The 26554-nt window shown below is 40.8% G+C and overlaps 1 protein-coding gene across 10 annotated transcripts in view; it reads left to right on the top strand.

Annotated features, from left to right (window-relative positions):
• Positions 1-26554, top strand: part of CACNB2 (calcium voltage-gated channel auxiliary subunit beta 2) — a 378708-nt gene that overhangs the window by 209509 nt on the left and 142645 nt on the right. Inside the window, exon 1 of one of the 10 annotated variants that reach the window (XM_047743563.1) lies at positions 3959-4027. The exons of 8 other annotated variants lie outside the window; for them this stretch is intronic. In XM_047743563.1, the coding sequence (XP_047599519.1) occupies positions 3974-4027 (54 nt within the window). In that variant the 5' untranslated portion in view covers positions 3959-3973. Of the gene's footprint in view, positions 1-3958; positions 4028-9407; positions 9489-26554 lie in introns of those variants that run through there. One more of the 10 variants, XM_047743568.1, reaches the window with a different exon arrangement.

Below are 26554 nucleotides of genomic sequence, written 5' to 3'. Positions count from 1 at the left end.
TACCGGGCTCCTCGGTGAAGCTGGGGAAACGTGGCATCTGGTGCTGTTCATTCTTACAACACCAGAGAACATAATTGCTTTATCGCAAGATAGCCCGTGTCACCACTGTACGAATGTTCTTAGGCTAAGGAATGTGGTCAGTGCCTAACGTTATCATGCGAGTGTACTGAAGTAGAGAGCCGTGGGATTGATAAATTGTGAAAAGAGAAGAGTGGCCAGAAAAGGGGAATGATAAGCAAGTACATTGCTTAAAAGCATTCCGAGAGTTCCAGTTATAAGAACTCTTACTCACTTTGTTTTACTGTCTGCTGGTGGCTTTGGAAGAGTTGCTCTCCCTTAGATGTGTCATTTTTCAATAAGCTATCCTCAATTGTTATACGAATGGCAGGAGGATACATGGGTTTGTTTACTTGGAGAACTATTTTTTTTTTAAGATTTTATTTATTTATTTGACAGAGAGAGAGAGATCACAAGTAGGCAGAGAGGCAGGCAGAGGAGAGGAGGAAGCAGGCTCCCCACTGAGCAGAGAGCCTGATGCAGGGCTCGATCCCAGGACCCTGGGATCATGACCTGAGCCGAAGGCAGAGGCTCAACCCACTGAGCCCAGGCACCCCGGAGAACTATGTTTTAAGTAATCCTGAAAAAAAAATTTCTTCATGGCATTTCATCTTTGTTTTTAAGGGAGAACATTTTATATAAAATATCCAGCACAATGTGAAATTATTAGTGTCTTGAGTGTTCTCATCTTCTGAGCAAATGAGTGAATATATAAATTTGTATCTCCGAGTGGTATATAGGGGCATATTTTGAATTTCAAGCCCACGTTATCTGTAGTAAAATTATAAATTATTTTTCTTATTCAGGAAATGTTATATTTGGGAGCAGGAAAATGGGATCTGTTCAGTTAGAGGATCATGAGAGATAAAAATCTTATAAGTTATAAGAAACTTATAATTTCTTTTTTCTAAGAGATACCGTTCTTAAACTATAATATGACTTCAGTTTTAATTCTGGATGATCTTAAGTTTTCAAATTAGAATCGGAATTTTAAAATGTATGACTCTGGATGAAATCTGTATTTTTATGTCCTTGGAAAAATCTTTCTTAGGGGCATGACTCCTCTCAACTGTTTTCAGTTCACTGATTTGATGATATAAACTAAGTGTGTAAGCGTTCCTTTTCTTTACAGTGGACTGATCTGTGTTGATTTAGTGTAAGGTACACATCAAAGTAAAATGACCTGCAAAGACATCTGAAACTAATTGAAGGGAAAAAGAGAGAATGTAATGCTCCGGGGATTAACGAACTATTGACATTTCTTATTCACTGGCATCTAGTTTGAGAGTATGAGTTTAGATTTCCAGCGTTATTTCCCTTAAAAAAAAATTCCATAGGCTGCTCTCTGGCACTTGAGATCTTTGTATTAATCCTACTTATCCTAAAAGATCTGTTTAGTCTATTAACTCCGACAATATCCATTATCTATGTCTTTGCCCAAAGATGTTACAATGAAATATTATGAGCAAAGTCTTATTTCTAGTACAAACAATAAATCCTTCTAGACCTTGGTCAAACTCTTAAGAATTCTGGTTCATGTTTTGAAAACTCTTGGTATTTCTTAATACCAGTGAGTGGCTCATAGCCTGATGAGTACTTGATTGGTGTCAAAATGGAATGGATGTTTCTTTAAAAAGCTGAAATAGGCTTTAAGTAGATGGGTGACATTGGACACATCACCCAGTGTCTCTGAGAGTCCATTTCCTTATTTTTCCAATTGAGCAATCATGACATGAGCCCTGTATGGGCCTCGAGGATCAAATATAATCTTTGTGTAAGTCTTGAAAATAGTGAAGCGCCCTGTGATGATAAGGGATTAACCATTTGACAAGCGTGTGTTAAGGACTGACATGTCTTTTTCCTCCTGACCTGAGCCTTTGCTTGCCTACCATCTGACCAATCTTGGGAACAGTCTCCTTGGTACAATTCCAAGACCTTCTCGTTGTGCCTGGTCCTAACCCCCAGTGCACCTTCCATTCCACCTACCCCTCCGCTGCTTTCTCTGCCCTTAAAAAGGCCCGAACGCTGCCGGAAGAGTGATGGGGAGAGGAAGCAGGTGGCCCATGCCCACACAGTCGCCATGGGGCCTGAGGGGAGCTGAGTGACGTCACAGAGTAGGCAACTGCATCAGGTGCTGCTGAGGGTCTAGGCTGCCAAGAAAGCCCGATTCTGTGTTTCATCTTGTTTTTGTGTCTTGTTTGTTTTGCAAATTGTATCTCCAGACACCTTGGAGCCAAAGGCCTAATAGCAGAGGAATGGGGGGACTTAGGAGAAGGAAGGCAGAGCAAACAGTAAGAGATAGCGGCCTTTGAATCTGAAAATAGGTTCATTATCTACATATCCTACACATGGGATTGGCAGGATTCAGAGAATCAAAATATAACACACCCTTGGAACAACGCGTGGTTTCTTTCTTCAGGAGTCACTTCTGAAGGGAAGATGTGAACAGTGTGTTTCAGGGGGCTTCAATATTTCCACCGCCTCTTGCTGTTGGAGCTTTCTAGATTTTTGGATGCTAGATAAAGAGCTTATGTTCTGTAAATCTTACCTGTAGCTGTTCCTACCTACAAAGGTATGAACCTAGTTAGAAAAGTCATATTAAAAAAAAAATTTTTTTTTAACGGGGATTTCCATATATAACTAACCATTTGGTGTTGATTTTACATGTGATTTCTTCTCAAGGTGATGAATAATATCACACGAATGATTACACCTCTCGAATAAATGTCGCCTTCCTTTTATTTCATTTTATGCTGCAGCAGAGCTCCTGCTAAAGCCAAGAGCTCCACTTAGAATTAAAGAGGTATCTGGTAGGAGCTCAGCTGCTTAGGCTCTCCGTGTCTGATCTCACTTTTTCTTTGTTGTTTGTAGTGTCTGAAGGAACTAACTCGCAGGTAAAATATGAAAAACAAACAACACAGGGATACCTGAGTGGCTCAGTTGGTTAAGCATCTGCCTTCGGCTCAGGTCATGATCCCAGGATCCTGGGATCGAGTCCTGCATCAGACTCCTTGCTCAGCAGGGAGCCTGCTTCCCCCTCTGCCTGCTGCTCCCCCCTGCTTGTGCTCTCTCTCTTTAAAAGAAAGAAAAGAAAGAAAGAAAGAAAGAAAGAAAGAAAGAAAGAAAGAAAGAAAGAAAGAAAGAAACAAACAAACAGCACTTCTCTAGAAGGTTTTCACAGGGATGCTCCTGGTGCACTGGGGCTGTAGATCCTAGGAGACCAGATGTCTCACCCCGTGCAACCTCTGATGCTTCTTACGCACCTTCTCTACTTGATGGGCCAGAGCTCTGGGAACCCCACTGGGGCCACCGTAGTCTAGACTTCTACCCAGCTTTTCTCCCTCTACCCTGAAGACTGATTCGTCCATACAGCTCGGCCAGTCCAGCATCTGCCCCACGCCCTACCCGTTTAGGGCAGCCCCAAGATTCCCACCATCACCAGCAGCATCACATCCCTTGACCTGCCGTACTTCATCATCACTGATTTTTTTTTTCCCCAATTTCTCCAATAAGGCAAGTTCTTTCCAACCTCACGGCTTTGCACCTGCTGTTCTTTTTTCTTAGAAATGTTCTTTCTGTCCCTTCCTCTTATTTGTAAGCTTTCAATTAAAGCATAATTCTTCAGAAAGGTTTTTGCTGACTGCCCTCATGAAGTGGTTCCTCCCATTTGTCTCTGTCCCCGGACTGAGTTTATTTGCTTCCTCCAAACGCGATTATCTGGCTTCCTTCTTGTCTGGAACGGCAGGTCCCATTTCTAGCAGACTCGGTTTCCTTTACAAATACTTCCGCGGGTCTCCTTCGTGATCCTGAAATGAAAGTTGACCTTAACGTGAACGGCTCACACATAATGTAAAACCTTAGGAAGTAATTTGCTTATTCTTCAGTCATGTGTGTTTCAGTTTACAATGGCACGGGTATGACCACGCTGGAAGACGCGATGAAGGTGTCAGGTGTCTGCCCCTGTCTGCAGGTACCGTAGGTGGGACAGATGTCAATGCTGGTAGACAGTGGTGAGGGGCACAGGTAGGGTGGCTACTGGAGACAGTACTTCACAATTCTTCGTAAAGTTCCACACAAAGTACAATCTTCTGTTGATTCACGCACTACTTTCATTTGTAGAAAACTCAGTACGTTTGACATCTCTACAAAAATGCTTTGTGCTTGTACGCTTAATAGGGTTAGAGTCTGGGTTCGGATCATTTTATAAACAGATTTTTCACCTGCATGCATTCCAGCAAGACCAAGGGCATGAGGGGTGCACACACCCATTTTGTTATTACACGAGAACGTTTGTGCACGATGTAGGACATGTATATCCCTGGCCACTGCCCACGGCCAGCCTGTAGTGTCCCACAATTGTTGAGACAAACAGAAATGCTGCTGCAAATTTCTGGAACACCTCTTTGGAACCACCGGTCTATAGATGCCACAAGCTTCTCTAGTGCAGGACCTGTGTTTGCCTTATTGACCCTGGAAGCCTCAATATCTAGCCAATTATTTATATCATAGCAGTGCATGACAAATATTTAAGGAGTGAATGAGTGAATGGGGATGCATGGAAACAGGGAAACCTGTTCATCCATTCAGTTAAAAAGTGTGCACTGAGGGCGCCTGGGTGGCTCAGTGGGTTAAAGCCTCTGCCTTCGGCTCAGGTTATGATCCCAGGGTCCTGGGATCGAGCCCCGCATCGGGCTCTCTGCTCAGCAGGGAGCCTGCTTCCTCCTCTCTCTCTGCCTGCCTCTCTGCCTACTTGTGATCTCTGTCTGTCAAATAAATAAATAAAATCTAAAAAAAAAAAAAAAGTGTGCACTGAGCATGACTCTGGGAGCTAGGTTGCTGTTCTAGGACGTAGGAAGGCAGCAACTAATCAAACAAATACCCTATTCTCGTGAGCTTGTGCTCTCTCTCCGTATATGAAAGTACTGCTCTTTTTAGTCATCTTTCTTTTAAAGACTTCTTAACAATACTTCTTAAAAAGCATTTCCAACTTAATTTGCATTTCAGAACACTAATGGCCAAATTAGCACTGTGGCTATTTTTGTTTTAGTTATAACTACTTAAGAGATGTTTATCTGAAGACTTTTTCTTCCCAATGTTTTGTGAGTAGCAGTAAATACTTGTAAAATTCATAGAACTGTTACTAGTTTTATCCAACTTTCTTTATGTTGTGTGATTACTATGTCTTGTTTCATGTTGCTTTTTTAAAGTGATTATTTGAGTACTGTAGTACTTTTAGAAATTTTAACACAGAAGTAGCCTTAGGTGAATTGATTAAAAATTCTTAAAAAAAAAAAATTGAGGGGCGCCTGGGTGGCTTAGTGGGTTAAAGCCTCTGCCTTCAGCTCAGGTCATGATCTCAGGGTCCTGGGATCGAGCCCCACATCGGGCTCTCTGCTCAGCGGGAAGCCTGCTTCCCCTCTCTCTCTGCCTGCCTCTCTGCCTACTTGTGATCTCTGTCAAATGAATAAATAAAATCTTTAAAAAACTTTTTGAGATATAATTAACGTATAACATTATATCAGTTTCTGGTGTATAATTTAATGATTATATATTACAAAATCATGACAGTAGGGTTTAGTTAAAATCTATCACCACACATAGTTAAAATTTTTTTTCTTGTAAAGAGAAACTTTAAGATCTACTTTCTTAAATAGGTGAAGAAATGGTTGGAGGGGGGTCAAAAGGCACAAACTTCCAGTTATAAAATAAGTAAGTCCTGGGATGTAATGTATAGCATAGTGACTGTAGTTAATAATACTGTCATACAGGGGCACCTGAGTGACTTAGTATGTTGAGTGTCAGACTCTTAATTTCACCTTCGGTTATGATCTTGAGGTCATAAGTTCAAGCCCCCCGTGAGGCATCAGGCTCTGCACTTGGCAGGGAGGCTGATGGAGACGCTCTCCCTCGGCCTCTACTCCTACTCGCACTCGCTCTCTCTCTAAAGTTAATAAATAAATCTTGAAAAAAAATTATATATATATTTGGAAGTTAATAGGAGAAAAGATCTTGAAGTTCTTTAAAGTTTTATTTATTTATTTAAGTAATCGCTGCACCCAGCATGGGGCTCAAACTCAAAACCCTGAGATCGGGGCGCCTGGGTGGCTCAGTGGGTTGGGCCCGCTGCCTTTGGCTCAGGTCATCGTCTCAGGGTCCTGGGATCGAGTCCCGCGTCAGGCTCTGTGCTCGGCGGGGAGCCTGCTTCTCTCTCTCTCTCTCTCTCTCTCTCTCTGCCTGCCTCCCTGTCTACTTGTGATCTCTCTCTCTGTCAAATAAGTAAATAAAATCTTTAAAAAAAAAATAAAATAAAACCCTGAGATCAAGAGTCACATGCTCTTCCAACTGAGCCAGATACATACCCCTTAAAGTTAAATTTAAAATACAAGTAAATAAATAAAAGTAATTACCTGTGAAGTAATTGATTTTAAAGTCCATAAAAAATAAGGTCCATTAGCAAATACTGCTGTAGAAAATGAGAGTAGGCTCTGAAGCGAGATCCTCGTTAAACCAGTTCATAAACTATGTGCTCAGTGGTTTTGCCAGTGAGGAAGGCTGCTTGTCTGAGTTGACCACCTTTGAGCTGCCCTCTCCTCTGTCTTTCACATTCATAAAGTTCTCTCCCCCACCCCTCTCTGGCCTTTCTGCTTCATAGGCCATTTTTCCTAGAAAAGCAGAAATCTTTCTGCTTACTTAGGAAATTCTTCCTAAGTAGAGATGTTAACATTTCAAGCCCCTGTTTTATAATCTTGGGTGGCTCCTTATTATTTATAGGATAAATTTCAAACTCAACCTGGAATTCAAGGCTCTCACCAGGATGGGGGGCTCAGGCTTGCCTTTGCAGACATAATGCCTGTGGTTCCCATACAAACTTTGATTGATTGACTGATTGATTGATTGGCTACTGTCTGTCTTCAGTTGAGAATGTCTTGTACCCAATGACCCCAGCTTTCTTCTCAGGCCTGGTTCAAATCCTGTTCCATTTGGGGAGTCTCCTGTGTTGCCCATGGAGGCCCATCCTCTGATCCTGGGATCTGTTTATTATTTGTCTTGCTAGTTACTTGGTGACAATATCCGCCTCACATTTTAAAAGATTGTATGCTCCGAAGGTGAGGTATGAGTTTATGAGTTACTCATTTTCCCTTCTGTCTCCTGGTCCAGGAAGTTACTAATCACACAGTGTTTAATAGCAACCCCCCCCCCTTTTTTTTTAAAAGCTGTGACTAGACAGCCAGCGTGATGTGCTTGAGAAACGTGTGCATTTGAGCTAGAGGGTCCGAATTCACATCCTTGCCTTGTGCACTCTTAGGAGCTCTCTGGCTTTGTCCACGGTGCCGAACATCTCTGAATACCAGTTTTGTTTTCTTGTAGAATCGTAAGGATAATAATACCAATTAAATTGGTCTGGTTTAAGAACAAACTAATATGCAGGTAGTACATTCCATGTCATAAACTACGGTAAAAATGTTAATATGGCGGTTACATTGGTGAATGCCTTTTAAAATAATTTAAAATAATGTGGCCTTCGATGCAATTCATTTTTCTGGTCTACTCTTGTCTTTTTTTCAACATCTTCAGCCTATTCCTTTTCCCCCTGCCTGTTCTCAGAGTATTACCTGGGACCTGCAGCTTTCTCCCATGTGTCACTATATAATTTACTATACTTGCTTTTATCTTCTTTCCTGATTTCCCTCTCTATGCCAAAGTCCCATTTCCCACGCAGTATTTCTTTCTCCATTATTCTTTAGCTTTCTTTCCTCTTAGTGTGCATAATAGGGTTCACCATTACAGGAAATTGAAGAGTTCTCCTAAAATCCAGAAATCTATACAAATTCTGTTTTTGTTTGTTTACGGTAACGTTTTAAGCAAAGGGCTATCTTATTCATATGCACAGTTTTGGGAAGGTAGAGGTCGAAGGAGAGGTGGCAGTTTTTCCAATCTTGTCCACTTGGTTTAAGAATGAGAGCAAGTGTCCAGAGGCCCTACGTGAATTGCCCTGGATCTCAAGGTAAATGACTGATGGAGTTGATAGTTAAGTCTGTTTCCGGAACTCAGCCCACTCTTGTTTCTTTGTACTTTTGCTTTCCGCTGTATTGTGTGTCCTGTCCTAGAGTTTAGCTGAGGACATTATCTGGGGGTTAGTTTGTTCCCAGCAGGCAGTCTAGCTGATTGACTTTGGGTAAGTTATTTAACCTCTCTGGCCTTGAGATTCTCATCCGAATAGGAGGGGTCCAGCTGCTTTACGAGGTACTTCATAAATCTCCATCTTCCTTCATTTCACAAACTCTTTGATGACCAGTTATTTACAAGTATGAGGTGAGTTGGATGCTTGGACATGGTTTGCATTTGTGCTTGTTTTGTTCTCTTTTTTCCTCCCAAACACCACTCAAGGTTGAGCTTTTTTTGCTACATTACTGTATTTTGATCTGTACAACCAATTAAGCCTGTCCAGTATTTGGTTAAATTATTTCTAATTAAAACATCACGGCTTCCTTGGCAGAAATCCTGTCCTTGTACTACAAGGATGTTTGGCAAGATTTTTGTTATCATTTTTTAAAAGACTGTGGGAAAATGAAGCATTTTGTTGAAATATTTTCTTTGAGTCATAATGTTGAGACAGAACAATGTGACATTCTTTTATATACCACCTGAAGTTAACAAAAGAGACAGATTATTTTTCATTTAAGGACCAGTGTAGCATTAATCATTCATGGATTTCTTTATGTACCTTCCCACACGAATTATTCACAATTTGAAACAAACACAGACCAAGAGAGACATGTATACATGTATATTATTGAAATAATAATGATAGAATATATTAGCTGATTTGGCTAAAATATCATATCCAGTAAGTTACTCAGTCTTTTAATTTTACACAAACTAATGCTCAAATTCCCTTTAAATTCCTAGAAAATCTTTCTACTTATTTCAATAAATGGAAAGGAATTATGAGCGGTATGTTTTTTCCCTGTCCACCTGAGTTCCTATAATGTTTGCTAGCCCTCCATTGAGAACTAGGAGCTTTCTGTGTCTAGGTGTGGGTCAGGTGATAAAACTACTTACCAAAAGAGTGAATGACTGTTCCCTGACCCAATATTTTCTTGGGTCTGTTTTGCTTTTAGTAATCAATTAATATACTACATCAAAAACCGATTTTGTTCAGTTGTGGAATTTTCACTCAGTCTGCCAGACCATCATTTCCTGAAGTGCTTGCAAATAGTCATTTTTTGTCTTTCGGTGTCTGAGAGACTATTTTAAGAGCATTGCCAAGCGTGGGAAACTAATAGCACTATATCCCAGCTGTGGAAACAGAATCACTAGGATAACGCACTTTAGCTTCCTGCAAAAGGACTTGTTGATGGCCATGCTGAGACTCTAGTTTGAGGCGTAGAAGAAACATGTACGATGATGGCAGTGAGCATTCTGAAGCGGTAAGAAACTCTTTTTAAAGTCATTGACGTCTAGCATTTTTAATCAGCTTTTTTTTTTAACCATTTCCAAGTCTGTTTTTAAACTTTCCTCTCAAGTGCCTGGCATCACAGAAATCTCAAACAAATCGCTCATTTCTGAAGGACTAGCACAAATGCAGAAACTGTTCAGAACAAAATTTGAAATCAAACATGTTTAGTAATTTTATTATTTGTTGTATTTGAGATTATTTTTGTACTTGAACTTAGATTTGAAATGGTTATCAGTACCTTACGTCTATGAAAATGTGTTTTAAAAAATCCCTATAGTGTAATGACAGCAATTAAGATTCTTTAACAAAAAATCCTTGACTTACCAATGAAATCATATCTGTTAAGTAAAATTCAAAGTAATGGAATTGAGAATTTTTATTGTCATAAAATACTCTTTGGATCATTTGTAAATAGTAAACCATTAGTAAAATGTTACTCTTAACCTTAAACACTAAATGCATTCCTTAAACATTAAAAAATATTTAAATTAAGACTATATATAGAGAGTACCACATTGTTCTCAACCCGTAAAATATGTAAAAATTCACATTAATCCATACATTGTGCATTATGAACAGTTAGTGTTTCTCATATCCAAATAAAAAATGAAGTTAAACTTCAAGAATTATAGACACACTTTTGAAAGCGTCAAAAGGTATTTTAAACCATATGTTCCTTTGAAATACTGAATTTGAGCCAAGTTCAATAATTACATTTCTGATTCCTTCATAACTTGATGAATTGTGATGATAATTTGATCTGATTTTAGAAAGATTTATCAACTCTGTGTTCAGTAAATAATACCACAGCTTAACTGTTAAGAAATAAACTTGCATTAAATAGTGAATTTCAGTTTTCTGGTCATATTCCACTAAAAACCAAATTCCCTTTTTAGGTGTGTGTAGGCATCCCAGAATGAGATGATTTCACTTCTTGTCACGCAGCCCAAAGAAAAGAAATTTCCCGAAAAGCAACTGAAATTTCTACTTTAAACATAGCAAGTTGAAATCACACAGTCTTCTATTTAATTTGATTCCTTTATTCCAACCATTGGCCTAAGATCACAATGACAGATACAATTCCAGAATGAGAGCTGAAGGTTTTTGCCATAATATGGTCAGTGTTTTTTAAGACCTTCTTTTGTTTTTTGATCTATGCCCTAAGGTCACTGTCAAGATGAGCAAAAATTATTTAATGAGCAGGATAGGCCCCCTTCAGATGTTCCTCAGGATTTAAAGTTGCAAAATTATAAGTTTTCAGAATAAGTCCCTTAAAATTCCTACGCAATGAATAGCGCGGAAACGCATGCAACGTGTAAGCCTTCCTGTCCCTTGTTCCGGTCTGCCCTGCTTGTGGCTCATGTGGAATTTTCAAACTATTTCAGGGTTGCACCCAAGCATAAGCTGTCAAAGAAGAAAAAGTATTTTGAGGAATGATGTTAGCATTTTAGGAAAGCACTCCTGAAAATGAGTTCCAGGTTTTCGTTACTTTTTAATAAAGAGTGTAAGAGAACACAGAAATTATTTCTTAGAATACACCCCAACGAGTATTTTAGGAATACAAACATTCATTAATTAGCCCCCGTGTGTTTAAAATACACACCTGTTGGGTATGGTTATGCACAGAAGCCAATTTTTTTCATGAATAATTTCTATCATTTTTTGCATAATTTAAGGAACCATATGTTCTATAATGAAGAAAAAAATATTTAAAGTCTGCAATCATGTTAAACAGTTACAGTATGAGTCACTATATATATATACTTTTTTAAAAATGTTGCCCTAAGTGTGACAACAGGAACTTAAAGGATTTGAAGCATGCTATTAATTTAAAATCACTGTCAATTTATTGATTTAGGCCATTTTGCTTATCGAGACCAAATTTGAAAACTTTCCTGGGTTTAAGTATTAAAATTTTTTTTTAAAAATCTGGGGGGCACCTGGGTGGCTCAGTGGGTTAAGCCTCTGCCTTCAGCTCAGGTCATGATCTCAGGGTCCTGGGATCGAGCCCCACATCGGGCTCTCTGCTCCACAGGGAGCCTGCTTCCTCCTCTCTCTCTCTCTGCTTGCCTCTCTGCCCACTTGTGATCTCTCTCTGTCAAATAAATAAAATCTTTTAAAAAAAAAAAAAGAATCTCTCTCTCTCCCTCTCCCTCTGCCCTTCCACCCCCTCCAAATAAATAAACAAACAAAAAAGAAAAGAAAAAAGAAAAAGTCTGAAAACTAGACTAAAATATTCATTGAGTACTTAGATTTGTATTTGTTTTATAAGAAGAGGCCTGTATAACTATTTAAGAAAACTGACTTTAGTAATTCTTCTAGGTTTTATAACTCGCCAGATCTGCTTAATTTTACTGGTATCATAAAGAACAGTTACGTACACATAAAAAAAATAAATTATTTTCCATTTCTTTTAGCTCCAAAGTCCTTTTTCTGTTTTTCTTCCTGTGAATCGAATATTCTATTTGTGTTACTAATATTTTTTGCAGTTTTGTCATTATTATTGACTATCTGAAATATCCTTTACTTTGCTATAGTATAGGTAACAGTAGTCTAAATTTGATATTTCTAATATAGCCATATCCATATTTTAATTTTTGGGGAAGGTAAGAGTCATCATTGAAGTGGTCTTATTTTTAATAAGAAACACGTAAAAACATGCTACATTTGAGAGGACTTCCATATTTAAGGAGGTATATTTCCTTGTCGTGTCTTGTTAAGAGTATGGAATGGGGCCAGTAGTGAAAGTTGTAAGAAGGGAGGAGGCATGTATCTTTTCAGTTTAGAAGCTAATAAGTGAGTTCACTAGGAAATGGGCCTCCATCTCCCCACCCTTAGAAGTAGCTATCTTGCTTTCGGCATGCCCTAGACAGAAGAACTTTTTTCTGATGAATGAAATAGTCTGTATCTGTGGTGTCCAATATGGTAAGCCACATGTGGCTGTTGAGCTCTTGAAACGAGGCAATGGAAGAATTGAATATGTAATTAAATTTAAATAGTCCTATGGTAGCTTCTACTGGACTCCTTTTAACCAGAGTTTTGCTCCATGGTCCAGCAGTTCCAGCATCACCCCAGAGCTTGGTAGAAATGCAGAATCTCAGGCCCCACTTCACACGTACTGCAACAGTCCTCGTTTTAGCGAGCTCTCCAGGAGGATCCTGTGTTCATCATCATTTAGCAGAGCTAGTCTCACAGGCATTCTTACGCAGACTGGATGGTTAGATGAGATGAGTGAGCCTCTAACTTTTTAGTTTCAGAGAAGTTAATGATTTGCAATTCAAAGAGAGGGAAGGGGTATCCACTTAGAGGTCAGACCACAGGTAGAAACGCAGCTTTGCCGTGTGTTGGCAGTGAGTGACTTGAGGCATACCGTTGTGTCTGTGGTTTGGTTCCCCCTGTGCAAGGGAGGGATGATGAAGTGACATAACGTAAGCAAAGTGTTTATACACACAGTAGACCCTCAAGAGGATTGTTGTTGACTCATATTACAGAAAGTTGTGCCTGATTTCAAAGGAGACGCACGGACTATAGCAGACTCTGTCTTTCTTCCACATTTAAATGGGCTTTGCAAAGTCTCAAATGATGGCTGCTGGTCTTCAAAAAAAGAGGGTCTGAGCTCAGTGATTGGCTTTTTGGTCACATGTTACATCTTTGGGATTAAGGTGAGAAGCAGTGACCCAGCCTCTTTAAGCCCTGAAGGAATCCTTGCACTGCAGACCTAAGAGAACGGTTGCAGCTTCTTGCTGCATTTACTTTTTTTAAAGATTTTATTTATTTATTTGACACAGAGAGAGATCACAAGGAGGCAGAGAGGCAGACAGAGAGAGAGAGGGAGAAGCAGGCTCCCCGCTGAGCCGAGACCCTGATGCAGGGCTTGATCCCAGGACCCCGAGACCACGACCTGAGCCAAAGACAGAGGCTTAACCCACTGAGTCACTCAGGCACCAATTCCCCTTTCTCCTCCTCTCCCACTAGCCCACGGAGGCCCCCAGATGCTTTACAATGTCTCCAAAATTCTGCCTCTCTCTGTAGCTCCTAATTGGGGCCACCAGAAAGTGTGGTTCTGCCCTCCCGGTTGCAAAACAGGGAGGGATATGTTGGGAGGATAGCCAGAATTTCCTTTTCAGCAAATTCTATGTTTTAAAAAGAATGAACCTAGGGTGAGCTCAAACTATTAGTCACAAGTTTTCATCTTAATGGTGCTTCATCAGGAAGCTAATCCAAGTGGTGGGGGGAGCTGTCATCTGGTTAGAAAGAAAAGCACATCATTACTTAAAATTCCCATCATTCTTTCGACACTAAAAAAGTATTCTGTGCTTACAGAATATAGTTTTCAAAGTACTTTTTGTAATTGAGCCATTCTCCCCCTGTCGGATATTTACATTGTTTTATACATACAAGCACATATGTATACACACACACAGACACAGATGTACATATAGACGATGTGTGTGTGTTTCAGCCCATGGGAACATTCTCGTACGTATTTCTTGGCATCTTTATTTCCTTCACATAGATTCTGGAAAAGAGAATTCCTGAATATATACTTTTTAAGAGAGTAGCATGCCTTTCCAAATTGCTTTTCAGAAACGTTGCCTTAAGTTAGACATCTACCAGCATTGTATGAGTTCATTTCACTGCAGTATTGACTGTCATTTTTTAAATGGTTAATTTGACGGGGGTGGAATATTATCCAGCCATAGAAGGGAAGTCCTGCGATTTGCAACAACATAGATAGCCCTTGAGGACAGTATGCTGACTGAAATAAGTCCATCAGAGAAAGACAAATGCTCTATAACTGCACTTGCATGTGGGAGGTGGGCGAAATGGGTGCAGTTAGTCAAAAGGTACCAACCTCCAGTTATATGATGAATTGGTCCCAGGGGTGTAATGTACAGCATGGTGACTATAATTCACAATACTATATTGTATATTTGGAAGTTTCTTAAAAGACTGGAGCTTAAAAGTTCTCATCACAAGATAACAAGTTGTAACTATGTGCAGTGACGGAGGCAAACTAGATTTATTGCGGTGACCATTTGATAACATGAAGTGCATGCATATATCAAACCATTTTTATACACCTCAAACTAATATAATGTTATATGTCAATTATATCTCATTTAAAAAAATAAAAATAAATAAAAAATAAAAATAGAAAGTGTTAAAATAATTTGATAGGCAAAAATATCTCATTTTTAAACATCTGCGTATTTTTTATTACAGTGAGGTTAAATATTTTTTCATATTTTTTTTTAGCCATAGTTGTTTCTTCCTTAGTTTTGTGTCTTTGGGTGAGTTATTTAACTCTGTATCTTGTTTTTTATTGATTTTTTTAAAAAATATTTTATTTATTTGACAGAGATCACAAGTAGGCAGAGAGGCAGGCAGAGAGGGAAGGTGAAGCAGGCTCCCTGCTGAGCAGAAACCCCAATGCAGGGCTCGATCCCAGGACCCTGAGATCATGACCTGAGCCGAAGGCAGAGGCTTAACCCACTGAGCCACCCAGGCACCCCTTGTTCTTTTTTTTTTTTTTTAAATCTCAAGTCGCTTTGTAAGGTCAGTATGAAAACCAAATCAGTTAATATATTGCACGTACTTGGAATAGTAGGAGTTGTATAAATATTGGTTATTGGTCTTCAGTGAATGTTGATTGATGGCTTTTGTCCAGTGTTTTCTATTGCTATCCCAGAACTGAGAGCTTTATTAACTTTTCTCACTTCCTTGCACAAAGTGGGAGAGGGTGAAACTTTCTGATGAATCTGGTCCCTGTTGCTTCTGAAGGCGCTGGAAGCCACAAGATGGGATGATCCTCAATATGGAAGTTGAATCCTCACCCTGGGTGTGAGGATTCACACACCCTGGGTGTGTCGTCTGATATTATTATCCTCATTGTATAGATACGGAAAAAAGTTTCGGTGGCTTGTCCAGAGTAGGACCGACTTCTCCTCCTCTGCCACCTCTGTGCCACTGGGGATTATGGCCGCTCACCCCCTCGGAGTTGCACTTGGGTTTACACCTCGGGTTTACAGCATGCTGGTTGTTATCAACTCTGGAGCCACGTGTCTGGAGTTCCGCTCCTGGCTCTGTCACTTTGTAGCTGTGCGATGTCACCAGCACTCTCAGCTCATCTGGAAAACAGGGAGGGTGGTAGGACTTGGCTTAGGGATGGTTGGGAGGGTTAAGTTAATCTATGCATAAGTCACCTGGAAGAGTAGTTTGTACACAACACCTGGTCTACACCAGCCCCTGTGATCGCAGTAACCTCATCTTCAGAGGCTTGGGTGGACAAAGGCCCACCTGACACGTTAAGGGTGTTGCCTTTGTATTGACTGCCCAGCACTTCCGGGATGGAGATCAGGGGAGATCACTTAGGGACTGAGGACTTGGGCTTTTGTTCAGCCCATGTCACGATGACCTGAAAAGGAATTTTGCCCAGTGAAAACTATACCGATTCTGATTTGGTTTTGTGCAGCTGGCAGATCAGAAACCCAGAGCCCCTCAGTGCCTCTGTCTTGTTACAGTTCCTGCATGGATGAGTTCACCAAAGAGGCCACGTTCCCTCTCTTCTGTTACTTTCTTGGGGGTCGGGGGCGGTTGGGAGGGAGCTGCCGAATGCCCTCCCAAGCCCACAGTCATCGGAACATCAGCTCAGCGTGTGGCTCTTATGCACACACATGAGCCCCTCTCCCTGGAGATTTTCACTGTTGGTAGTACAGGAAGCTCCCTAGATGCCGTGGTTTGGGGGGAAAAAAAGAAGAAGAATAAAACTTTGCTATGAAGCAAAATCACTTCTCTTCAGTGACCAGTGACCTCACTTTGCCCTGTGCTGAGGAGGGATCATAAAGAACCTCCTTGGTGAAGGTTCTCATGGTCTGTGGGGATCCTTATTTGTTCATCATTCAGCAAGGTTTATAGAACCCTTACTGTGCTTCCTCCCACCCTAAACCCAGGTGGATTTGTGTCTGCTCCTACTTTTGTATCTTAATTCCGATTTCTCTTTCTCCCCAACAAAGCAGAACAGCCTTCCTGAAGGGTTAGCAGCTGGCTGTGCAAGGCTGACAGGTGGAAGAGGACGAGGATAATAGCTATTATTTATTGGATATTTATGTTGGGCACTAGGTCAAATGATTTATATATAATAATCATTCAAAATAATTGTTTTATCGCCCACAATTTACAGATAAGGAAACTGATTCAGGAAGGTTTTTTTTTTAATTTTTAAAAAAGATTTTATTTATTTATTTGAGAGAGAGTGAAAAAGAGCCTGGTGGGGGGGTTATGCACAGGGAGAGGGAGGAGCAGACTCCCTGCTGAGCAGGGAGCCTGACTCCAGGGCTGGATCCCAGGACCCTGGGATCCTGACCTGAGCTGAAGGCAGACACTAAGCAACCCAGGTGCCCAGGGATTCAGGGATTTAAAATATTGTAAAAATGTGCCTAAGAGCACACAGCTAAGCGGTAGAACCAGAATTTCAGCGCTGGCTAAGCCAACTGCAAAATCCAAGCCCTTCCTTGTTCTGTGCGGCTCCTCTCATGAGGTCAGCCTCCTGGTTTCTCCATTTGCTTTCTTGAGCCTTTGGGCTAACCTGTATGTTCCTTCAGATTTTTTGTCACAGTTTTGTTTGTTTGTTTGTTTCGTCTTTATTTAATGAATAAGGTGTTAGAATTGTCAACCCAATTGGTATGGGATTTGCTTTTGGGAAAGTGTTTATCCAGTAGCTATCTCTGGAAGCCCACATGTCATTGGGACACGCTTGTATGGGTACTGATGTGCAACCTTGAGAGGATCACATTTCCAAACTAAAGTTAAGGTTTACTGGCAAAGAACAAAATATGAGAGAAAATCTTGAAGACTTGTGTAGGGAACAGAAATGATGGTAAGAATAAATCAGCTTCCTTCTCTACGTTCATTTGTGTTGTAGTGCCTGCCTTGATTTAGAGAAAAATAAATAATTATGGGCATATCAGGGTGAGATAGTGACTAAGGATAAAGAGTGCCAGAGGAAAATGCCACTATAAAGATTTACGATACAGAGCGATGTCTCCAAGGTTGGAAGGATTGCTGAGGTCACCAGACCAAGCAGGACAAGAGATAAGTGAGATGAGGTGTCCCTTCAGACTTCTAGGAAGGTAGACAGGGGCTTAGGGGCAAGTCAGTGCCTGGAGAGGTGCCAGGTAGAACTGGCTGGATAGGGAATGGAATCCCAAGATCGCCTTGAGGGACTAATCCTGACCTAGTAAGAAAGGAAGTGTCTCCTTGGGTTTACAGTAAAGGCGAACAGCTGTCTTCAGAATGAAACAGAGGCAACATAAAACTAGTTAGAGTTCAGGAGTTACTGAATAATTCGTTGACCTCCTTGTCACTGAGGTAGGTTTTCTTTGTAAAGTGCTTGGTGTCCTAAATGGTTTACTTAGCCTTTTGTATCCTGTGCAACCACAGAACCACAAAGTCGAGGTAAATGGCACTTTCCTGAGTACTTCGCACCAGCTCTGTGCTTGGCGAGGATTACTTACATCACAACAGCTTTATGTACCAGGAGCTGCCTCCCTCCCATTTTTCAGATAAACTCAGCCTTTGTGATGTTCTTTTTTTTTTAATTAATGTATAATGTATTATTTGTTTCAAGTGCACAGCTCTGTGAATCATCAGTCTTATACAATTCACAGCACTCTCCATAGCACATAGGCTCCCCCAGTGTCCATCACCCAGCCTCCCCATCCCTCCCCCTTAACCCCCCAGGAACCCTTAGTTCGTTTCCTGAGATTAAGAGTCTCTTAGGGTTTGTCTCTCTGGTTTCATCTTGATTCATTTCCGCTCCCTCCCCTTATGATCCTTTCTTATTTCTCAAATTCCTCATATCAGTGAGATCATATGATAATTTTCATTCTTTGACTTATTTCGCTTAGCATAATACCCTCTAGTTCCATCCATGTCATTGCAAATGGCAAGATTGCAGTTTTTGATAGCTGTGTAGTATTCTATTGTGTGTGTGTGTGTGTATACATACAAACATATATATATACACTTACCACATCTTCTTTATCCATTCATCTGTTGATGGACATCTAGGCTCTTTCCATAGTTTGGCTATTGTGGACATTGCTGCTATAAACATTCGGGTGCACATGCCCCTTTGGATCACTTCATTTGTATCTTTAGGGTAAATAACCAGTAGTACAATTGCTGGGTCATAGGGTAGTTCTATTTTCAACTTTTTGAGGAACCTCCATGCTGTTTTTCAGAGTGGTTGCACCAGCTTGCATTCCTACCAACAGTGTAGGAGGGTTCCCCTTTCTCCGCATCCTCTCCAGCATCTGTCATTTCCTGACTTGTTAATTTTAGCCATTCTGACTGGTGTGATGTGATATCTCACTGTGGTTTTGATTTGTATTTCCCCGATGCCGAGGGATGTTGAGCACTTCTTCATGTGTATGTTGACCATTTGGATGTCTTCTTTACAGAAATAGGCAGAAATTCATGTCTTCTGCCCATTTCTTGACTGGATAATTTGTTCTTTGGGTGTTGAGTTTGATAAGTTCTTTATAGATTTTGGATACTAGCCCTTTATCTGATATGTCATTTGCAAATATCTTCTCCCATTCTGTCAGTTTTCTTGGTTTTGTTGACTGTTTCCTTTGCTGTGCAAAACTTTTGATCTTGATGAAGTCCCAGGAATTCATTTTTGCCCTTGCTTCCCTTGCCTTTGACAATGTTTCTAGGAAGAAGTTGCTGCAGCTGAGGTTGAAGAGGTTGCTGCCTGTGTTCTTCTCAAGGATTTTGATGGATTCCTGTCTCACATTGAGGTCTTTCATTCGTTTTGAGTCTGTTTTTGTGTGTGGTGTAAGGAAATGGTCCAGGCTCATTCTTCTGCATGTGGCTGTCCAATTTCCCCAACACCATTTGTTGAAGAGATTTCCTGCTTTGTCAAAGATTAGTTGACCATAGAGTTGAGGGTCCACTTCTGGGTTCTCTATTCTGTTCCATTGATCTATGTGTCTGTTTCTGTGCCAGTACCATACTGTCTTGATGATGACAGCTTTGTAATAGAGCTTGAAGTCCGGAATTGTGATGTCACCAGCTTTGGTTTTCTTTTCCAACATTCCTCTGGCTATTCAGGGTCTTTTCTGGTTCCATACAAATTTTAGGATTATTTGTTCCATTTCTTTGAAAAAAGTTGATGGTATTTTGATAGGGATTACATTAAATGTGTAGATTGCTCTAGGCATCATAGAAATTTTCGTAATATTTGTTCTTCCAATCCATGAGCATAGAACGTTTTTCCATTTCTTTGTGTCTTCCTTATTTTCTTTCATGAATGTTCTATAGTCTTCTGAGTAAAGATTCTTTGTCTCTTTGGTTAGATTTATTCAGCCTTTGCGATGTTCTGTAACTTGGCCAAGGTCACTAGGAAGTGTCAGGTTTGGTATTTGTTACACTGTCCCCTAAAGAAAGGGTCTTTTTAGTAAAAGCAAAAGGCTGGGCTAATGCATAGCCCAAGGAACACTTCCTGTTTTCTCTGGTGTTAGAAATTGAAGATGAATGTGAACTAAGTGCTTTGACGTATCCTGTTCTCTTTTATTTTGTCCTGTGATTTCACTCTCCCTATCCTGTATCAATGCCATAAGATGGGAGGTACATGCATCTTTACTAAGATAAAGGGAACCTCAGTGTGTTCATGGGGATGAAGTCCACTGTTAAATTAATCATTTTGTAAATCCTCTGAGAAGTAATATTTACTCTTTGGATTGAGTTTTCAGAGTTATGCATTGGAGGAAAATGGCAGGAAAATTAAACTAAAGAAACAACTTTTAGTCGATGAAGACCTTTCATGTATTTTCCCTAACTAATCTAGTACCTTGGAACTGGGAAAAGGAAGGCGGTATTTGCCACAAAATACAGCTAGCAAGTAGAAATTCAGTTCTCCTCGACCCTTACTGGGAATATCCGGGGACCCGTGCCCTGAGCAATGAACTTAATGTTTGTAGGCCTGAGTACGATTATCAGTAGATGGGAAGGCTGGACAGTCAACGCCTGAACAGGCCAGGATGGAAAGATGGTTGGATTTTCCTGGTTTGTTGATATGCTAAAACCACCACGAAGGAGCCTCTTAATGCTGGGAACGTAGATTTGGAAGGGAAAAAAATTTTTCTCACCAGTTGAGGTTGTCACAATATTAAAAACCAACTGTGCTAAGATACCAGCTTAAGTATAAATTATTTCAGTTAGAGAGCTTAAGAGAAGGAGAGGAAATATCTTTTTTAAAAAATGATTTTATTTATCGGGGCACCGGGGTGGCTCAGTGGGTTAAAGCCTCTGCCTTCCTCTCAGGTCATGATCCCAAGGTCCTGGGATCAAGCCCCGAATCGGGCTCTCTGCTCAGTGGGGAGCCTGCTTCCTCCCTCTCTCTCTGCCTGCCTCTCCACCTACTTGTGATCTGTCAAATAAATAAATAAATAATCTTTAAAAAAAAAAAGATTTATTTTTCAATATGAGAAAGAGAAAGCACCCGCACATCAGGGGAGGGAGAGGGAGAAGCAGGCTCCCCACTGAGCATGGAGCCCCATGTGGGGCTTGATCCCAGGACCATGAGATCATGACCTGACACAAAGGCAGGCATTTAACCGACTGAGCCATCAGGCACCCCAGGAGAGCAAACATCTTGTGTCCCATAGATAGCCTCCAAAATCAAACCCTTCAATTACTGTTATAAAAAAGAGGAATCAGAGTATGGAATAATTAGACTAATTAGGTATCAGTATTATGCAAGCTCTGTAATATGAAGCCTGGCATATCATATAACAGTGAAGTTATATTTTTTCTATAACAACCAGACGGTAAATATTTTTGGCTTTGAGGCCATACATTCTCTGTCTCCATCACTGAGATCTGTTGTTGTAACCCAAGAGCAGCCATTAGCTCACGAAACACAAAAAGAGATGACAGGCTGACTTTGGTCCCAGAGCTGTGGTCGGCTGGTCCCTGATAGCATCTGTGTGGATAGAGCCCTCGACATATTTTTATACCAGCAAAAGTATAATGCTTTCTACACAAGCCTCATAGAAAATCTGAGAATGCACTATATAGATGGCCCTTTGTAGAAAGCTATTTTATTAGAGGCTTTTGAAAATTATACTTGGCCAACTCCAACATTAACCTCCGCTCTTTAATTCAGGTATTTTATTCAGATTTCTTCCCAGACCCGGTAACTGACTGAATGTAATTATTATGAAAGACACAGATCCCTTGAACCCTGTCTTCTGGCTGTTTTGAAGGGTCATTGTCTTTTTGCTAACATCATGCTTCAGCTGCTTATGGAAGGTATTATCCTTACAGGAATGGTCTAACTGACAGTTTATATGGGGCTGCTGGGACCAGCAACAGAGAAAACCCAGCCAGTAGTTAGAGTAAGGTTCTGAATACAAATCCTCAAATGTGTCACTTTGTCCCATCTGAATCCCAGTGCATTATACTCTACGACCGACAGCATGCTTGGTGATATGTCAACATTTTAATTCTGAATGAGTGTTAATTGGATATTTTAGTGCTGAAATTATTTGTTACCTAAAACACTGACACAACCTGAAGTTCCCTGATTTTTATAATTATATAGCACATACAGACTCTCTTTCTCTAGCTTTGATTGCTTTTACAAAATGTATTTAAGGCACACGCTTTAGATCAATTAATAATTCAGAACTGTAATTATTAGGCTCCATGGTGACTTGGTAGTAAGCCTTCCTGAATCAGCTCGTTCACAGTTCGGGGCTGGTTGGAATTGTGAACTGCAACTGAAAACAAAAACAAAAACAAAAAACGGAAAATACCTCCCCTTGAAACAATGTACACCAGGAAGATAGAGAGCCCTGCCGAATGGTATATTTGGAAGTCGTTAAGCAAGTAAATCTTGACAGTTGTCATCTCAAGGAGAAAAAAAAAAGACATTTTTTTTTTAAATCTATATGAGATGATGGATGTCAACCAAACTGTGGGGAAATTATTTTATAATATATGTAAGTCAGGTCACTGTGCTGCTTAAACTTACACAGTGCGTAAGGTAGGTAGGTCAACTGTATCTCATTAACACTGGGAAAATAATGCCTCCCTCTCCTCCCTTTACTTCCCAGCTGCCTAGAGCAAATGTGTGGGGTGGCTGCCCAGTCCAGCTCAGGGCTCAGTGCTTGGGCACAGGAGAGACCAGTGCAACCAGTAGCCCTTGCTTTCCTAGAGCTCTTTGTTATGTATTTCCTTGCCTAATAGAATTTCTTGCTCTCTTCTCTCTCTCTCTTTTTTATTTTTTTAGTTTGGATGCTTACTCTGATTTCTCTAGCAGAAACCATGTGGGTTAAAAAAAAATTTCATTGTGGCAAAATATACATAATAATATTTACCATTTTCACTGTTATTAAGTGTACAGTTCTATGGACCTAAGTACATGGGTTTTTTGGTGGCTTTTTTGGTTTTTTGAAGAGAGAGAGAAAGAGGGAGCGGTAGGGTGGGGTGGGGAGAAGGGCAGAGGGAGCAAGAGAATCTCAAGCAGACTCCCAAACAATGCAGAGCCCAACACTGTGCTCCATGCAGGGCTCGAACTCATGACCTGAGACCATGACCTTAGACGAAATCAAGAGTCGGGCGCCCAGCCGACTGAGCCCCCCAGGTGCCCCTAAGTGCATGTTTTAAGTACTAATTCCCCATCTCCTCTCCCCACCCTGGCTTCCGGCAACCACCGTTCTTTCTGTCTCTATGTGTGTGACTACTCAATGGAATGATTACAGTATTTGTCCTCATATGTCCTCATTTGTCCTCAGTATTTGTTTATTTCACTCAACATAACATCTTAAAGGTTCATAGGAAACTGTGCTTTTAAAAAATGTTTAATTATCTTGAATTAAACATTTTAGTTTTAATGCAATCAAGTTAAAATTTTTTAATCTCAAGAACAACAGTGTTCACAATTCCCTTGACAAAATATTTTTTAATGTTGACTGACTCACCAAACGATATTTTCATTTTGTTTTTGCCTTAACCAAAAAATAAAAGATCTGATTGGTTGGAAACCTTTGAGCATTACAGTCTAACTATGAGAACTCAAGTGCACTCTTGGCATGGGAGTAAGGATCTGTTTTGAGGATGGTCCCACTTTCAAATACTTTCTAAAGCCAGTGAGAAACTATTAATTAGGAGAACTCATTTTTGTAGGTTATCTTTAGAGAAAGGTGCAGCAGAATTTTCTTAACTTTTTGGAAAAGAAAGTGTGAACAGGAAAATAAATACATACTGTCCTAACTGGGGGGAATCCTACTTTTTTGAAAATGTGTAAGCTTTTCTTCATCTGATCCCAATTTTATGTGAATTAGCACGTTTCCCCCCTGTGTAAGGAAAACTGTTTTAGGGTGCCCTCCCTTTCCTGGTGAGCTGCCTTGCTGGTAAAGCACCCCCAGGAGCCACCAGGAAGAATGTGAGCAGCAGTGTTTTCTGAAAGTAGAAAGAAGCGAGATCAACAGAGTTGTTAATCCTAACGCTGAGACCAAGCCTTCAGACACAGTGCCCGCTGGGGAAATTATACTTCTGGTTGCTCTCCTTTGATTCTGTTGTCAGTAATAACAGGTAGGAGCCCCCATCTTTCCTACCTAATAGAAGGTTCATTTTACTGTGATTTAATTGCCTACAGAGGTTGGAATGCGGAGGGCAGGAATTCTATTAGTCAGCCCCGCATTCATGAAACGTGTGGTTCACGTGGACAGAAGTAGGTCCTGAAAAATGTTGGTTCCTAACAACATGCATTCACGATGTGGTCCCCCCAGAGCTCTGAAATCCTGCCCTAGCCTGATGGGGTCCACCCATTCCAGGCATCTCCCTGGACTCTATGGAAATATTCTTTTACTTAGTTCTTCACGGATGTCACAAAAGGATAACTCGGAAGGTGTTGAACATCCCCATTAAGCAGTGAGGTTTTCATGTGTTTTTTACCACAGGATCCTAATTCCAAGAAAATTAGTGTAATTTTACGTGCTATACACTGGGACTCTGATTTTATTTGTGTTTTTCAACTTACTGAAGTAGACTAAAACTCCTGGGTAGGGCCAAAAAAAAGAAGAGGGAAGAAAAAAACCAGGCCCCACATCTCTTGTCTTCTAGGCTTGTCTGGATTTCTAGACTTTTCCAGAGTGTTGTCTCTTTTGATAAGCTTTGCAAATGCCTATCACCCCAGGCACAGTTTCTCCTCTCTATTTACCACAGCTTGATCTCTGTCTGTGCTGGAGTTGGCTAGGTGTCCTTCCTCTGCGTTTCCCAGATGATGGGATGGTGTAGGTCCTGTTTTACCCACACTTGGAAGTCCCACCAGTAGGAAATATAGATGTTATATTCTTTGCTAAACAATCCACAGAACAGTGAGGCTCCTGAAGTTGTCTCCTTACCTCCTTAACACCAGATATCCCCCCAAGTTTGATATGATAGACATATACTTTATTCACTTACCCAAAAATACTTATTGGCCAACTACTAGACACCAGGCTGGGTGCCAGGTACTCAGCTAGAAGCAGAAGATGCTGATATGAACAAAATGGAGTCCCCGCCATGGTGGTAGACCCGCTTTTTCTGGGTCTGAGGCCAAAGAGGACCAGAGGAGGCCCGAACAGTTCGTGCCTCTATGACTGTGAAGGCTGGTTTGAATTTACGGTTATCTTTGGAAGTACTGCTGGGAAGTCTGGCAGTGGAGAGAGAGCTGACATACAGACCTCACATCCCATTGGGGTCTGTCAAGGTCCTTGAGGGGCTTTTGCTTGTGAGTAGAAGCCCACCCCATACATTCAAGCTCCTGCTCATTGCCACCTACCTACCTCATCATGCAGCTGCGCTGAGCATCACCAGGGTCTGGAAATGTGCACACTGGGAGGGAAATGTATCCTGAGAGTAGGAACTTGGGAAGAAGCCCAGGTAGGCCTACCAGGCTCATGGCCATTTGATCAGTAAATTCCAAGGTCTCTGGTACCCAGACTGTCTAGAGTTACCCTCTATAATATGGTAGACCTTGCCATGTAGGGCAATTGAGATGTCAATTAGTTAAAATTTAAAAAAATTTTAAGATTAAGGGTGCCTGGGTGGCTCAGTCTGTAAAGTGTCTGCCTTGGGCTCGGGTCATGATCCCAGGGTCCTGGGATCAAGCCCCACGTCGGGCTCCCTGCTCAGCAGGGAGGAGCCTGCTTCTCTCCCTCTCTTCCTCAGCTCGTGCATTCTGTTGCTATCTCTGTCTCTCTCTCAAATAAATAAATAAAATCTTAAAAAAAAAATTGAAGATTGAGTTCCTTAGTCACACTAGCTATATTTCAAGCCACATGTTGTCTAGAGGCTATCATATGGGAGAGCTTGGATATAAAACAAATATATATATGTATTACATATATAGCTACGGAACAAATATAGATATTACTGCAGAAAGTTCTGGGTTAGAGGAAAAGGCATGGGCGGCAAGTGTATATAGGCTCCGCTTTCCCAAATCTAAGAGCTGCATTTTCAGAGCTTGTATTCTACCTGGGAGACTCGGGGAGTGAGGTAGATGAGTAAACAGTAAACAGTGATTAGGGGCGCCCGGATGGCTCAGTCGGTTAAGCATCTGACTCTTGATTTCGGCTCAGGTCCTAATCTCAGAGTCGTGAGCTCCATGCTGGGTGTAGAGCCTGCTGAAGATTCTCTCTCTCTCTCTCTCCTTCTGCCACCTATTTCTCTCTCTCTTTAAAAAAAAGAAAATAATAAAAGAAAGTAAGCAATGACTCAACAAGTCTTTTCATAATCGGAGAGGGTCTCCAAAGAAGATAAGCTGGGGATGCGACAGTGTGCTGTAGCAAGAGAGAAAGGAGGGCTGTGAGCACTGGGAAAAACAGAAGTAGAAATTCTTTTTTTTTTTTAAAGATTTTATTTATTTATTTGACAGAGAGAGATCACAAGTAGACGCAGAGGCAGGCAGAGAGAGAGAGAGAGGGAAGCAGGCTCCCTGCTGAGCAGAGAGCCCGATGCGGGACTCGATCCCAGGACCCT

This window comes from Lutra lutra, chromosome 8, assembly GCF_902655055.1.
Source record: "Lutra lutra chromosome 8, mLutLut1.2, whole genome shotgun sequence".
Lineage (NCBI taxonomy): Eukaryota > Metazoa > Chordata > Mammalia > Carnivora > Mustelidae > Lutra > Lutra lutra.
This window is presented reverse-complemented; position numbering and strand designations above follow the sequence as displayed.